The 16,756-nt window shown below is 45.9% G+C and overlaps 1 protein-coding gene across 2 annotated transcripts in view; it reads left to right on the forward strand.

Annotated features, from left to right (window-relative positions):
• Positions 1-13,188, forward strand: part of LOC147102787 (beta-1,3-N-acetylglucosaminyltransferase radical fringe-like) — a 49,986-nt gene extending 36,798 nt beyond the window's left edge. Inside the window, exons 7-8 of one of the 2 annotated variants that reach the window (XM_085963596.1) lie at positions 1,782-1,867; positions 8,224-13,188. In XM_085963596.1, the coding sequence (XP_085819722.1) occupies positions 1,782-1,867; positions 8,224-8,287 (150 nt within the window). In that variant the 3' untranslated portion in view covers positions 8,288-13,188. The remainder of the gene's footprint in view (positions 1-1,781; positions 1,868-8,223) is intronic. The other variant, XM_085963597.1, reaches the window with a different exon arrangement.
• The last annotated feature ends 3,568 nt before the right edge of the window (positions 13,189-16,756 follow it).

The following is a 16,756-nucleotide window of genomic DNA, read 5'->3' on the forward strand; positions in this document are numbered from 1 at the left end:
TATCAGCCTGGTGAATCTTCGCTGAACTTCTTCCATGGCAAGAACATCCTTCCTCAGATAAGGCGACCAAAACTGCACACAATACTCAAGATGTGGTCTCGCCAAGGCCCTGTACAACTGCAGCAAGACATCCTTGCTCCTGTACTCAAACCCTCTTGCTACGAAGGCCAACATACCATTTGCCTTCTTAACCGCCTGCTGCACCTGCATGCTTACCTTCAGCGACTGGTGCACAAGGACACCCAGGTCTCGTTGCACTTCCCCTTCGCCCAATCTATTGCCATTCAGAGAATAATCTGCCTTCCTGTTTTTGCCACCAAAGTGGATAACCTCACATTTATCCACGTTATATTGCATCTGCCATGCTTCCGCCCAATCACCCAACCTGTCCAAATCATCCTTTAACGTAGTAAAATGTCCCAAGGCGCTTCGCAGGACAGCACTCGTATGGCCTCACCCATATGGTCAGTCATCATGTGAGCCTAGACAGTGAATGTCAACAGATTATTTGACTATTGGCAGGATCACAACGGAGTCCAATCCTGTTAACTTACCCAACATCCACCTCTCCAGCAAGGAGGGAGTCACAGATTACAGATCACATGTTTTTGCTCTCCCCAACCACGAGGCATTAAAACTAGTAGCAGTGACCCTCAACTACTTCCCCGGGTGCTATCGGCTAACTCGGTATAGACCAGGAATCAAACCTGGTACCTTCTGGACTGGTTTGTATGGCCCAATACAATGCTGCATGGTGCACGTGGCCATTGGGATATCTGGGCATTATCTCCCTCCACCCCCATGGATGGGTGGAGGCCTAAGTTTCTGGGGACATGGGCCTGGTGTGTACCAGAGATGCACCCAAAGTGACACTTGTGCTCACCAGACTATTAGATGCAACGCCACTGACCCTGCCGCCTCCAGCGGGGTCAGCACTGGAGTGCACCAGCGGACATGTTCTGGCATAACCAACGAGACTTGGTCGTGAAGAAATTCAGCTTTATAGGGGTTTTTAATTTCTTGAGGACCAGTGGCGTACTCCTGCTGTAAGTCGACCAGAAGTGCAGTGAAGGGGGCAGATAATTGGTCAGGACCAGTTACAATGAATCCGTGCCCAGGCTGCTAATTTGTGCAGGGGCTTGCTTAGGCAGAACTTTTGTTCTCCTCAAATGTGGCGCCTGACGTCTGAGGTTGCAGGGCTGGAAATTTCCTCAACCCCCTGCCTCCCTATCACTGAGCATCCTGAACACTGGGAAGAAAACCAACATACAGGCATACTTAGCAGCAGAAGTAGGATTGAGGCCTGGATCTTGGCTTGGAACCCCAATTACACTACTGGCTCCTGCTGTAAAATCGCCATCCTTGTAAGGGGGGGGGGGGGGGGGATCAGTTGGACACCGTAAAGTAAAATTCCCTGGGCATTGACACCAGCAGATGAGCGAGTGACTTGCTAGGACTGTTTTTCCTACTCTGGTAGGCACCTAAATGCAGTCATAGTGATGTGGATGCCCATCACATCTATGCAAGTTAGATGACTCCTTCCCTCTTCTCTTCCCCCCCCCCCCCCCCCACCCCGCCTGATCCCAGATACCCGGGAGTGGAGCTAACTGCCGCCCAATTTGCAGAGTTGCCCCCGTTGGAGCAGACCCATGTATTTCAGGGCTATAAAGTATTTAGCATTGAGTCCTTTCTTGCTCTGTTCATGATGAAACACTTATGTTCTGAGGTTTGTGAATACAGACTGAATGCAGTACCTAAACAATTAATTGCAATTGTTTTAGGTTACCTTAAGTTATGGAAGTTCAGAGATCAAGCGGAATATACTGAGAGTCCAAGGGCCTTTCAGCCTGGCGGAGGATCCTTCACGGTACAGTGACTTGTTTTTCATTTTCACTCACTATATTTGCCAGTATCTCCAAATGATTTATAGTCAACCCACTGATATAAGTAGGAGCTGCTATTTATAAAATAGGATTTCAAAGTTTGCAGTAAGTATACTTTTTTTAATGACATTTCAACATTATATCGAGGTGAGCTTGGTAGAAGAATCTGAACTGGTCTTATCCTACCCCTTTTATGAAGTCACATGCAAATGACATAATCTTTTCTCCCTTCCACCTTTACCCTGGCTCTGTACTTGCTTAAAAACTGTTAATCTCTCAACATCTTCCAGTTCTGATGAAAGGTCTTCGACCTGAAATATTGCTACGTCACCTGTTGAGTGTTTGCCAGCATTTTGTTTTTATGAGTCAATTTTAATCCTGGGTGACGTAATAAAACTCACCACGCACTTGGTTCGAGTATAAAGCAAGGCTTTACTCAACTTGTTTCAGAACATGGTGGTCTAGTTGTACTTCACTAGTTCCTGTTTTACAAAATGTCCCTGGGCAAGCTGGACCCACGCCCGAGTATTTATACTCCTTGGACGGCGCCACCAGCTGGCCATCCAGTGTTATTTTATGAGTAGTTTCTTTATGATGATGAGATTTATAACACTGGGTTCTAAAGGTGAAAGATGGGTTCTAAACTACAGGAGCACTCATTAATCCAATTCTTAATAGAATTCAAGGATGGCCAACTAGAATTAACTTTTTATCTTTTCAAATCAGTACACTTCTGCAACAAGTTCAATTCCTGACTCCAAATATGGATGCAACAAAAATCCATTTATTGTACGAGACCAAGTCTATATACACACAATATCTTTAAACGGTAGACATACAGAGAAATAAACCATACTACCTACCGCATGAGCTTTCCCCGTGTAGAGAAGTCGTTGATGTTTCTTTATAATCCTGCTTTTTTGTGCAAATTGTTAAAGAAAACCTTGGAATCTTATAGTCCATTTCTCATGAAACACTGTTATTGCTGATTGATTATGGCATGACAAGTGTTGTTGTGAACAAGACTCCTAGATGCCAACTTGTTTTTATCCTTTTCATCCATTGTTCCATGTCCTTCTCAACAAGCTCAGAAGCTGTTGCTTATTGCATTTGGAAGACAGATTAAGCTTTATGCAGGTTGCAAGTGTTTGGAGCAAACTCTCTATCCAGTGTCACCTCATTGGAACAACCTCTCTCACCATTGACAGATCGCTTCTGTCATCTCAAGTTCACCTGCCATCCATTACATCAGCATCGGTGCCCTTGAAACTATCTCACCTTGGTCCTCAGAATCCCACCACAATCAGCCCCAACACCAGGTATACCAGCAGCACCAACAACACCACCAACCTTCTCCGCAATTAACTGATGATGCACAGGACAGAGGGCATCAGCACCCGACCACATTGCAGCCCGGGACACCAGGGCACATTTACTTCACTTGACGCTGTACACCCTGGTTGCCACATGATGCACCAGGTTGGCACCACCCCACACCAATACCTTAAAGCATCCCTACAATGCCCAAGCCATTCCTTTCACACTCATCACCATTGCGGGGGTGGGGGGGGTACCGTTATGTCTCACCATTCACTGTAACTCACTAAGCCACTTCCAAAGGTGAACACAGATCTGTCCAAGAACGTAAAATGTTGAAAATAAAGGTTTCAATGTTTGACACCACATTAACAGAAAATTTACATGAACATTGGCTAAAACACCCAAGTGCCTACCCTTGTGTGTTGTTAGTTGGTATGATTGGACTCTGATGAGGGTGAGTGTGAGGGGTGGCTAGTGAGATGGGGAAGTGATAATGTAGATAGAGAGGGATGGGTGGAGGTGCAAGGTAAGTTGGAGTGAGTAAGGGTGTGCAGGAGTAGGATAGGGAAGGCAGAGTGATGGGGATGTGATGAGTGGCACAGCAGGATGAGGTTGAGTGTGGCTTTGCAGTAACATTTCGTGATCTATTGAGATCATTGAAAGGTTTGCGCCACTGCAGCCTGGTCCTCCTGATGACATCCCTGCTTGTGTCCTCCTGTGCAATGTGCAACCAGGCTGCATTGGTCTCCTGGGGAGATCTCTTCCGCCCATTGGAAGGGAAGCGACCCTCCCTGTGTGCTGTCACTCCCTCCATAAGCATATGGAGGGAGTCATGGGAGAGCCTGGATGCAGCCGTGCACCTTTGTGCAGTGTTTGCAGCACCTCTGCTGCAGAACACTGACAGCACAACTGTCAAAATAAATTTGCGCATGGTCCCTTTAAGGAAACTGGTTGATGACTTGTCATCAAATGATGTCATCAGACCCGCTTCCTTCAGTTGGCCGGCAAACGCGCTGGGCGGGCTTAACAAGCCCAATCAACGTAAAATCATTCTACACAGCGGGATGGAGCCAGCAGCGGGGTCAGGACTCGCCACCGACGTCACCCGCCACGGACTCGCCGAGGTTGGGGAAATCACGGCCAATTACTCTGGTGCATTCTCTACATTCTGCTGTAGGTAGATAATCCTGAGACAGGATAAAGGAAGAACAGGGGCAGGCTAAATATTGCGCTGGGATTTTGGTTGAGAGGCAAGAGAAAAGGTTATGTTGCAAAATGTGATGAAGTCTGGAGTGAGTGTTTCTGTTGGTACCCAAATCGAGCGTTAGTGAGCAGGTGCCACTTGCTGGCACTGCTGATGATTGGGAGGAGGCTGATAAGACAGTAATTAGCTGGCTTCGAGTTGCTGCTCGTCAGTACCGTGCAGCATAGGGCTAGCTCAGCTCATGTATGTAGCACTCAGCTCATGAATGTAGCGCTCAGCTGCGATCTGAAATCTGCGTCCAGCTCCTTGCAGGCATGCTGGCGTGGAGTGGCAAAATGGGCCACCCTCCTGGGAACCATCAAATACAGCACTAGCACCACTTCAGTAGCCATCAAACAGGGAGTCAACTGTTGGTCTCCAGTGTAACTTGCCTGTAGAGTCATGCCTTGATGCGCTATTAATTACTCAAAAGACTGAGGTTAAGCGAGTAACTAACAGGCTTTTATTAACAAGAGAATGAAGGTGTGCCTCGAGTGGTCGACCAGTCCAGAATACAGAGGGACTGTGGAGCAGTCACCTTTATACCTGGACTCGTGGGAGGAGTCAGCCGAGGCATGTACAGACATGTACACAGTGGAATACAAACACCCACACAGGCAGGTATAAGAGTGGTTTACCACATGCCTAAGGTTTCCTTTCCTTTCATTTTTGCCATTTTATTTGCCCTCTCCTGTTTCTTGGCAAAGGCTGCCAGTGAGTTGAAATGCCTTGTGAGCCTTTCCTAAGACTGTAAGAATGTTTGCCCCTCTATTTTGACATTTCCATATAATATTACATGCAGGCAATTTTCCACTCCCACTGCTATTGTACTCCCTCCATATGTCTAAATAAGCACCTGGAGTTACACATAATTATGATGATCAACTGACCATGGAAATTTGCATGCAAAAGGAACTCTTCACTTTGGGCCAGCATTTCAAACCATTTGAGTGTGTATTGCACCCATAGCTGAAGATCAATCTTACTGTCTTCCTGCTCATAGTACAGTATATCTATATATATAAAGCGGCTCTTCTGTCTGTCTGCCCCAAAATTGCCCTCGCAACGCGGGGCTCCCCAGCTAGTCTATATATATAAAGCGGCTCTTCTGTCTGTCTGTCCGCCTGGTCTCTATACGTTTGGAAGTTACAGAGCGTACCGACGCGCGCGTCGCCTCAAAAGAAAGCTTGCGATTCCGGACCGGTCATAGGCGTATTTACGTTTCGGCCGGACAAAAATCCCGCCCGCGGTATCCCAAAAACGTTCAGCGTTCCGCTCATTAGCATCTCATTAGCGACCGTGTGACGTCGAGGTCTTCCTACAGTTGAGTGTCGAGTGACTCGACGATTGACCAATCCTACGCTTCGGTGACCTGACCGGTCGACCAATCGGTGCATGTGTGGGCGGGCCTTATCCTTCTGAACCGAGATGAGTGGCCGCCATCTTGATTTTCCACGATTTTTTCCCCCACACTTTCTGTGTGTTAGGGAACTAAGGTAAATATTTCAATTATGTGTTAGGCAATTAATTAACAATTTATTTGAGTTTTATATTGTGTTTAGCAACCCCCTCCCCCACCCCCCCCCCGCCCTCCTCCTCACCCTCGCGCAGGGGGGACTCGGGGCCTGAAGCTGAAAAACTTTCTCTCTCTCTCTCTCTCTCTCTCTCTTTCTTCCCTCTCTCTCTCTCCTTCTCCTCTTCCCTCTCTCTCCTTCTCCTCTTCCCTCTCTCTCCTTCTCCTCTTCCCCCTCTCCTCTTCCCTCTCTGTCTCTCTCTACTTCCCCCTCTCAGGTGTCGCGGACGGAGCGCGGGCGCGCCGCCCGAAGTTTCCCGCTCGCTAACGGCCTTGCCGGCTCCCGCGGGTCGCTCGCACTGACCGCGCATGCGCCGCCCGCACTCACCGCGCATGCGCCGCCCACACTCACCGCGCATGCGCCGCCCGCCCGCCCGCAGCGGCCGTCCATCAGCCGCGCGATACGCGGGGGACCTCGGCAACGGCACCGGACCTCAGGCGCTAGGCAGGGGGCGGGGCCGGAGAGAAGGACAGAGGGGAGGGGAGGGGGGAGAGGGAGAGAGGGGAGGGAGGGAGGGAGAGAGGGGAGGGAGGGAGGGAGAGAGGGGAGGGAGGGAGGGAGAGAGGGGAGGGAGGGAGGGAGAGAGGGGAGGGGAGGGAGGGAGGGAGAGAGGGGAGGGAGGGAGGGAGGGAGAGAGGGGAGGGAGGGATAGGACAGGGAGAGGACATGACAGGGAGAGGGGGGACACACAGGGGCAGGGAGACCAAACGGCCCAAAATTGCCCTCGCGCCCCAAAATTGCCCTCGCGCCCCAAAATTGCCCTCGCAACGCGGGGCTCCCCAGCTAGTATCTATATATATAAAGCGGCTCTTCTGTCTGTCTGTCCGCCTGGTCTCTATACGTTTGGAAGTTACAGAGCGTACCGACGCGCGCGTCGCCTCAAAAGAAAGCTTGCGATTCCGGACCGGTCATAGGCGTATTTACGTTTCGGCCGGACAAAAATCCCGCCCGCGGTATCCCAAAAACGTTCAGCGTTCCGCTCATTAGCATCTCATTAGCGACCGTGTGACGTCGAGGTCTTCCTACAGTTGAGTGTCGAGTGACTCGACGATTGACCAATCCTACGCTTCGGTGACCTGACCGGTCGACCAATCGGTGCGTGTGTGGGCGGGCCTTATCCTTCTGAACCGAGGTGAGTGGCCGCCATCTTGATTTTCCACGATCTTTTCCCCCACACTTTCTGTGTGTTAGGGAACTAAGGTAAATATTTCAATTATGTGTTAGGCAATTAATTAACAATTTATTTGAGTGTTATATTGTGTTTAGCAACCCCCTCCCCCCCCCCCTTCCTCACCCTCGCGCAGGGGGGACTCGGGGCCTGAAGCTGAAAAAATTTCTCTCTCTCTCTCTCTCTTTCTTCCCTCTCTCTCTCTCTCCTTCTCCTCTTCCCTCTCTCTCCTTCTCCTCTTCCCTCTCTCTCCTTCTCCTCTTCCCTCTCTGTCTCTCTCTACTTCCCCCTCTCAGGTGTCGCGGACGGAGCGCGGGCGCGCCGCCCGAAGTTTCCCGCTCGCTAACGGCCTTGCCGGCTCCCGCGGGCCGCTCGCACTGACCGCGCATGCGCCGCCCGCACTGACCGCGCATGCGCCGCCCGCACTGACCGCGCATGCGCCGCCCGCAGCGGCTGTCCATCAGCCGCGCGATACGCGGGGGACCTCAGCAATGGCACCGGACCTCAGGCGCTAGGCAGGGGGAGGGGCCGGAGAGAGGGACAGAGGGGAGGGAGGAGGAGGGGAGGGAGAGAGGGGAGGGAGGGAGAGAGGGGAGGGGAGGGAGGGAGGGATAGGACAGGGAGAGGACATGACAGGGAGAGGGGGGACACACGGGCAGGGAGATCAAACGCCCCAAAATTGCCCTCGCGCCCCAAAATTGCCCTCGCAACGCGGGGCTCGCTAGGCAGGGGGAGGGGCTGGAGAGAGGGACAGAGGGGAGCGGGGGAGTGGTGGGGGGGAGAGGGAGACAGGGGAGGGGAGGGAGAGAGGGGAGAGAGGGGAGGGGAGGGAGAGAGGGGGGGAGGGATAGGACAGGGAGAGGACATGACGGGGAGAGGGGGGACACACAGGGGCAGGGAGACCAAACGCCCCAAAATTGCCCTCGCGCCCCAAAATTGCCCTCGCAACGCGGGGCTCCCCAGCTAGTATGTATATAAATGAATAGAATGCCCCTAAATTGGATTCTATTTTAAAATCATCTTGTTTTCCTGCAGGTTCAAGTCTATACATTGTCTCCTCTATCATGATGCCTGGTGTCCTGCCAAAGACAGACACTGATCAATGAAAACCATTCTGCCCCCTTTCTCCATCAGCTGCAGTCCTTTTGAAGAACTTCCAGTGGGTGAAAAAGGACCTTTTATAATAGCAAGAGTATAATAGTAAGACTGCATTGCAACCATACGTCACATTTTTTAATGGGTCTATGACAACTGCAAAGGAAGCAGAAACCAACTCTTGAACTAACCTAGTGAAAATTCCAAGTATTAATTGAAGTGACATTCTCATCTCTGACCCTTTGTCTTGGGGTGTTCCTGTTATAACAGGATTCACCGTAGTGGGTCTGGAATTAATTTGTGTCAAAGCTGTGTGCCAAAGTGCTAAAGTTACCTCTTCTAAAGTTAACCTTCTCTTCTGCTTCACAGTTTGGGGGGAGGAGGGGGGGAATAAAATCTTGAGTTGGCCTCGTGCAAACAGACTTGGAGTCACTCAAAATCGCCATTTGTCATATTTCTATTTCCTGGGTATACAGCTATCTTTGGCAAAATACTGATGGATGGTGCCACCCTGCTAACTTGCAAACTTGGAGTCCTCTCTATGTGTTTGGTGTGAATGAGTTTAGTGTGTGCAATTCAGTTCTAAGAATAACAAGTTGGGAGCTTGTTAATGTTTGTTACGCAGTTCCAGACAGTCAACAGTGAAACTCTGTGCTTTCTTACAGAGATGCCTCATTCCTCATTGTAGCAGTTGACACTTACATCTCTGTGAGATGGTGATTTCCTATAGATGTATATCACTGAGGCTTCATAGTGCCATATAATGTCATGATTTTGGGACATTTGCCACTGAGTCACTGAAATGTGCACTGACTGACAAGGTAGAGTCACATTCTGGTTCAAGTGTAGAAAATCAAGATTGAAATTAGTACTGTGCCTACCAATTATTTTAGTAATTGAATGTTCTGTTGGTTATTGAAATGATGTGATTGTGTTCACATTACCTGCATAGTATTATGTTAACATTGTTATCCTGAATAACTCACCTAGCTCAATCTGATTATGTTTCATCAGAAGTCTTATCTGGCGAGACAAACACTAAAATACATTATGGTATTTACTTTACTCCAGCAATATAATCAATCTCTGTTGAACAATATTTGAAGAACCAAGTTGTCTGTAGTACTCGACCAGCTCCATGCAGGCTAATGAGTCATTTAAATTGATATTCAATTTTGAGATAAATTATAGCTGCTGGAACTGCAAGTGAAATACCTGCATGTCTTCTAGTTTGAGATGGTCAATAAACTGGACTGACGAGATGTGGAATGAATGTCCAGAAGGGATATGTAGTCTAAATTTTAGGGGGAAAATATTCTCCAATATAGAACTCTCGTCTCCAATACAAGTGTAACCCTACTTACCAGTTTACTCCTTACACTTACATCTCTATAAGGCTTCCTCTTATAGATCTGTCATCTATTTATCTTTTTGTAGTAGTTAACATTTGCTGTTATTCTACACAGGATTTTGTGGTATTTATTTTAATAGCATTATTCTGCGAAGTATGAACTCAAACAAAATAAATGTGGGCCTGCTTGGTGGATCTTCTGGCATGTTTAGAATGATTCTGGAGTAAAAGTTTACTTAGATTCTCCAGAATGACAGCCATGTCTGAAAGAACTACAAATCACAACTGTGTTGATTTTGGTCTTCTGACCATTCTTGATTCTTCACAACATGGGTTACTGTCACCAGTGCTGGCTCTATTTCCTCCCCATTCGTGCCAGTTTTGATTGCACCAGAAGCCGAACTCCCATTGTTGGGCTCCTGAAAGGTCAAATACCTGGGATAGTAGAGATTTACATCTTCCAGGAATGAGTCAGAAGTCAGTTTGTTTATCAGTTCTGACTGTGGCATTTCTTGTATGCTACGCTCAGTTACTGACTCCTATAATTTTGGCAAACATACCTCTTGCCTGGTTTGTAGCACACGGATAGATATACAGACCTCAAGGAATGGACATTGAGATATTCACTAAGTTTCAGCCTAGATTATGGGGTCGATTTTCCCGAAGCTGTCGGGAAGGAGGCGGGACTACAACTTTCGGGTTTTAGTCCCGCCTACATCGACATCTGGCCAATCCACGCGATTTTCACTTGATTGACCTTGTTGAGCCCACCCAGCGGGCTCAGCAAGCCAATTAAGGACCACCCGGCAACAGGTGACGTCACAGACTGAAATTTCATCTGTCAAGAGTTTTTGACAGATGAAATATCAGTGTTTCACAGCTGTTTGAAGCTGCCAAACACTGACAGTCTGAGTTCTAACATGAGTCCTTCTGCACAGACTCAGTTAGAACTCACACCGGCACTCAAAGCTGAAGGCTGTCACTTTTCACAGATCACAGCCGTTCAGCTTTAAGTGCCGGCTGAGTGATGGGCTCCCGACGCCTACAGGAAGAAAGGCTGTAAAGGTAAGTACAGGTAAGTAAAAGTTCTTTACACACTTTAGACACACCAAACACACTTACCTTTGCACTAATACACCCATCACTCACCTGAACAGCGACATCGCGACCCCTCCAACTCCTTCAACCCGACGGCCCGCCTGCTCTAACCTGGTGTGGTTTGGAGCCGTCGGGAATCCCACACGACACCCCTCAAAATAGGGATTAGGCTAAAAACTGCCTGTTAACAGGCAGTTAATTGGCACTAATCCCTTCCCGCCTGGGGTCGGCGGGTCCCAGTGCGGGGCGGGTACCCGCTGCCTCTGAAACTTGTGTGGAGCAGGGTTTTGGGTGGGATGGTGTCGGGACCCCCGAATTCGGGATTTCCCCCCCCCCCCCCACACGCCTGAAACCCCGCCTGACGGCTCCAGGAAAATCGACCCCAATGTGTCCAAGCCTTGGCGTGGGGCTCAAGTCCATGGCTCCGAGGCAAGACTGCTACCACTGAGCCAAGCTGACTTAGTTAGAATAAAGAGAAAATTCCACTTCTGGTAGCATGTGTACACATTACATAGCCCTGTAAATTTGATTATACTGCAATTGGATATACTGGAATTGTTTGCACAAAACACTCAAATGGGAACCCTGAATGCATATGCAAACGAAGAAGGGTTTTGCAGAGGCTGATCAGCACCTGGATTTGAATCTGTAATTTTTGCTTATGCTTGTAACAGTTGCTCACAGTGTACAGTGAAACTACCTGCTTTATTTGTCTTTTGATGAAATTAGGAACTGTTAATGATATATAAAAAAAATCACTGAGTTATCAAGTATCTCTAAATAACATCTGAATATTGTACTGGAGAATAGTGACCTAATTGTATGGTTTGGTCTCTCTACTCACTACTTTTCTCCCCAGAATTGTTCATACTCGGAGGCCTTGGCTTTTCCACCGTAAGTTAAGAAATATGTGAAGGACTTGTCAATAACTGAAGACGATTATTAGTGTGTAGGTAGTGAGAAAATGTTCAATTCTCACAGCAGTGTGTTTTGTTAAAAGTCTGATTAACGCATGCAGTTCAAATTTTCATATATTTTGTGGGAAATTGTAAAGTGTGAAAGAGGATGTAATGAATGTGCACTGTGTAAACTTAATAAAGAGTGGCAAGTGGTAAAAGGGAAGTTAAAAATGGAGGCCCCCAATATTCCTCAGTCTCCTGCCAGAGCCGGTGGAACTTCCTTGAAAATTCTGAAGACCCGGTTGCGCGGGCTCTCTGCCATTTCCAAGAATTTCCTGGTTGATTTGTAAGGAGCAAAACCTCCATCTGCCCCTTACAAAGCAAATGACAACAAGGGGACGGAGCTAGGGGTGAGGGGGCTTTCTACAGCAGGAGTTCCGTATCGGTGGAAAGCGGTGAACTGAAGCCCTGCAGGAGCTGCACTGGAAGGCGCCAGTGGGCGCAATTCCGATGTAATGACTAGGATTGGGTCCCCAGGAACTTCAGCTGCTTTTAGATGCCTAATGGTTAATATGAATACATTTTCACAATCCTGAAAATGGCTGAAGAAATTGGGTGCTTTCAGAAATTAAAACACGTTTTTGTTAAATATTTTAATACATAAATATTTGTACAGATTGATAGATTGCTTTTGCTAGTGCCTTCTAGAGAATGTTCTAAAATGCCCAGCATCCACAGTCAAGAAGATTGTAAATCTGAAATGTTTGATCTGTTGTTGCAGCTTTTCAAAGAGGCATCATAATGTCTCTCTTCTAGATTAGAAAAACAATCTTGTATGTCAGTTCTGGAATTTTGTATAATTCTATGACTTGACTAAGACACAAATGTAACCACTTTTTTTTTGGCTGTAATTTATGTGTAACTTAATTGGTCAACAGTTTCAATAAAATTCAAAGAGTCTGCCGAGGATGAACTGCCCATTGCAATGGACTCTGCAGCAGAAGTAATCACTTTGGTCTGCAGACAGTGAAGTGAAGTAGTCACTGTTAATGATAAACAGTATGGTACAATCATCACCAGAAGAACTAACTGTAGGGCTGGATTGAACAACTGCTCTCCAGGATGGCGAGCGTAGTAAAACAGTCAATCCTGAAAAAGCACCAATTGGTCACGGATGGACTTTAGCAACAGTTCAACTGAGCATGTGCAATCTCATTGCAAAGACTGAAAATGCTCAGTGAGGTAGAAAAACTCACTAATAAACAGTGTTATTATCTATATGTGAAAATACTATTTTATAAACATGTATGTTTACATTTAGCTGGAAAAGCCAAAGTTATTTTTAAATGCTAAGAATATAACAACTCATTCTTAAAAACTGGAGTATCCTTTTATACAATTATTTGTTTAAATTTATAAATTCAAAATAAAGCAAACTGTAATAAGCATGTATGGGCTGGTTTGGAACCAGGACCACCAGTAAGTAGTTTGCTGCACTAAAATGTAGACAATTGTTAAAAGGAGAAAAATTGAATTAAATGATGAAATTTAAACAGTTTTCAGTATTTTTGTCATATATTTAGTTAAACCGCAAAGTTATATTTAATGGGAGATTTCAAGTGGTCTCTCTTACATACTTAATCTGAATCCTAAAGACATTGTTAGGAATGAGTCATACAGATGACTATAGATTTGCACCCAATACGAATGAAGATTATTGCAACTTTAAAATCCATTAACCTATTCACTACATAACAACAGAAAATGCTGGAAAAACTCAGCAGGCCAGGCAACATCCGTGGAGAGAAAACAGAGTCAACGTTTCGGGTCAAACCCTTTGGCAAGACTAAAAAAACACAGGAAATGAAATAGATTAAAAGGCCAAGCTGAGAGAGAATAAAAGAGAAGTGAAGAGACATTATGAGGTATTCAAAACGAGACGAGATGGTGATAGGACTAATGGAGACAAAAGATGGCTCTAGATTAGGTGTGTTATTTTGGATTTCCAGCATCTGCAGTATTTTGCTATCCACCTATTCACTACAGTGTTTGCCTCAATGGTAGCACTCTCGCCTCTGAGTCAGAAGGTTGTTGATTCGAGTCCCACTCCAGAGACTTGAATACATAATCTCGGCTGACACTCCAGTGCAGTACTGAGGGAATCCTGCACTGTCTGAGGTACCATCTTTCGGATAAGCTGTTAAACCAAGGCCGTTTCTGCCATCAGGTGGACATACAAGATTCCATGGCAATATTTGAAGAAAAGCAAGGAAGTTCTCCCTGGAGAGAACATTTATCCCACAACCAACATCACTAAAACAGATTATCTGGTCATTATCTCATTGTTTGTAGGACCTTGCTGTGCGCAAATTGGCTGCTGTGTTTCCTACATTACAACAGTAACTACACTTCAAAAGTGCTTCATTGGCTGTAAAGCGCTTTGGGACATAAAAATACAAGTTCTTTCTTGTACCTTCTTGATACCAATTAGTAAAATGTGCCATTCTAACGTTAATACTCCTGTCAATATTTTCTGGTGACATTTTACTGTACCTAGGAAACCTGGAGTCAATTTCTAGTAATGCCTACTTCTTGTTGACCTTACAAAACAATACTATAACATTGACTTTGAAGTACAATGACATACCCAGCCCAAGCAAATGTATGAATTCTGTGGTTTCACATAGCTCTAACTGCATTACTTCTGTTTTCATTCCCACTGCAAATAAAAAAGACAAATCTATTATCTTAAGCTGAACTGGCCCAAGACAAAAGGATGTCTAGAGCCAAGCTGTCCTTCAATTGGAAGTGGTCACATCCAGCATAAACTTGAGTTTTCTATTTTCCCAAATTAAAAATGTACATGGATTAGTCTGTATAGTGCATTCATCTCTGCGGTAAGTGGCTTATAGAACAGTACAAAGGTTCTTGTTTTTGTCTCGTTAATTCCCAGTGTTCGTTCTTTCTCTTGCTGCCAAATCCACCTTCAGATACACAAACAACAAGTAAATTGCACAAAATGCTAGGGTTGCACAAAACGTTAGTGACTTGGGTAAGATCAGTGAATGTAAAACCCTGTTGGATGCCAGCTTTGGTATGATTCCTGGTTGATGGTTTACATATTGGGAGCACATGAAGCACTGCAGCAATGCTTCTCTTCATTCACATTGCTGTTAGATTTACCAAATGCTCCCTCTTCCAGGTTAGATGACTGCAGAAGGCAATAGCACTGTGCTAATCTTTATGAAGTAAGTTACCATAGACATCAGCTGTTATGTATAGTATTGTGCAGATTTGAGAGTTGAGCTGACCATCAGGAACTTTTCTGCTATAAAACACAAACTCTCAAAGCAGACACCGCATTATGATAATTGCAATCAATGATCACTTTGTACAATTCATTTCCATGGGTGTATGGTGGCAAGTAAAACATTTTTTCCCTACGCTGCCTTTACAAGGCAGTCTCTCCATCTTCATCTCACTTTACATTTCCAAAACTTTGAAGATTGAAGATGGTTAAAACAAACAATTGGGCTTCAATTGGTCTTGATGAATAAGGTTCTAAAGCAATAACTATCATACTGTCTGGTTCTCCTTACTTTTTAAAAACCTTTATGTATTACCTATCAGCTAATCTATATAGTGAAATAAAAACAGAAAATGCTGGAAATACTCAGTAGGTCAGGCAACATCTGTGGAGCGATGCTGCCATCTCCAGCTTTTTCCAGTTCTGACGAAGGGTCATCGAACTGAAACGTTAACTCTGTTTCTCTCTCCACACATGCTGCCTGACCTGCTGAGTATCTCCAGCATTTTCTGTTTTTATTTCAGATTTACAGCATCTGCAGTATTTTGCTTTTGAATCTATATAGTGAGTTGTGTAAGATACTTACAGTCGTCGTCTTTCATATGGTAGTAGCAAAGCAAATCAAATGATAATATCTAAGTCAGATATCCAGGCCAAAGCTTCCGGTGTAACAGCATGGATATCTTGTAGGCTGCCTGTGAATTTCCTCGGAGGGCAGTGCTCAATGATGAGCGCCAGGGTCTGATTAGGAGCTCCATAGTCACATGATAGGAATGCTTTAATCTTCCATCTATGGAGAAGGTAGCAGTATTACCATGACCGGTTCTGAGGCGGTTGATGGTTGTCCACTGTTTGCGAGGAAGGTTTGATCCTTCAGGTTGTACTGTGGGGTCCTCTATATAAGGAATCCATTCCGTATGTCACAGTTCTTCCAAGCATTTCGCCATCGGTCATCAAGGCTGAGGGGAGATGCTGAAGGGTTTTGGCGACAGTCCAAAATGGCCCTCTAGATTTGAGACGGATTGACGGTAGGTTGTTCAAGTCATAAGAACATAAGAAATAGGAGCAGGAGTCGTCCTTTGGCCCCTCGAGCCTGCTCCGCCATTCAATAAGATCATGGCTGATCATCGACCTCAACTCCAATTTCCCGCCCGATCTCCATATCCCTTGATTCCACTAGAGTCCAAAAACGTCCCAAGGCGCTTCATAGGAGTGCTTTTAAACAAAATTTGACACCGAAGAGAAATTAGGGCAGATGACCAAAAGCTTGGTCAAAGAGGTAGGTTTTAAGGAGCGTCATAAAGTAGGGAGGGAATTCCAGAGCTTGGGGCGTTGGCAGCTGAAGGCACGACAATGCAGTCCATGTTTCATTAACCCTTTGTGTAAAGAAATTTCTCCTAATCTCTCTCCTCCCTCTCAGTGATCATTTTAAATTGATGACCCCTCAACACTGACTCCCCAACTAGAGTAGTCTTTCCCTAGTCACCGATCAAAAACACTTAATACATTTTAAAACTTCTGTTAAATCTCCTCGTGGTCTTCTCACCTCCAGTGAAAATAGTTCCTGTATTTCAAATTTCTCTTCATAACTATGGTTTCCCATCCCTGGCATCATCCTGCAGAATCTATGCTGTATGCACTGGTCATTATCACATTGCTGTTTGTGGGAGCTTGCTGTGCGCAAATTGGCTGCTGTGTTTCCTACATTGCAACAGTGACAACACGCTTCAAAAAGTACTTCATTGGCTTGGGACGTTAGGTGGTCATGAAAGGCGCTATATAAATGCAAGTCCTTTCTGTAAACACCAGCATAGGTCT

This window comes from Somniosus microcephalus, chromosome 21 (assembly GCF_052327205.1).
Source record: "Somniosus microcephalus isolate GS21.2 chromosome 21, FLI_Smic_1.0, whole genome shotgun sequence".
In the NCBI taxonomy this organism is placed as follows: Eukaryota; Metazoa; Chordata; class Chondrichthyes; order Squaliformes; family Somniosidae; genus Somniosus; species Somniosus microcephalus.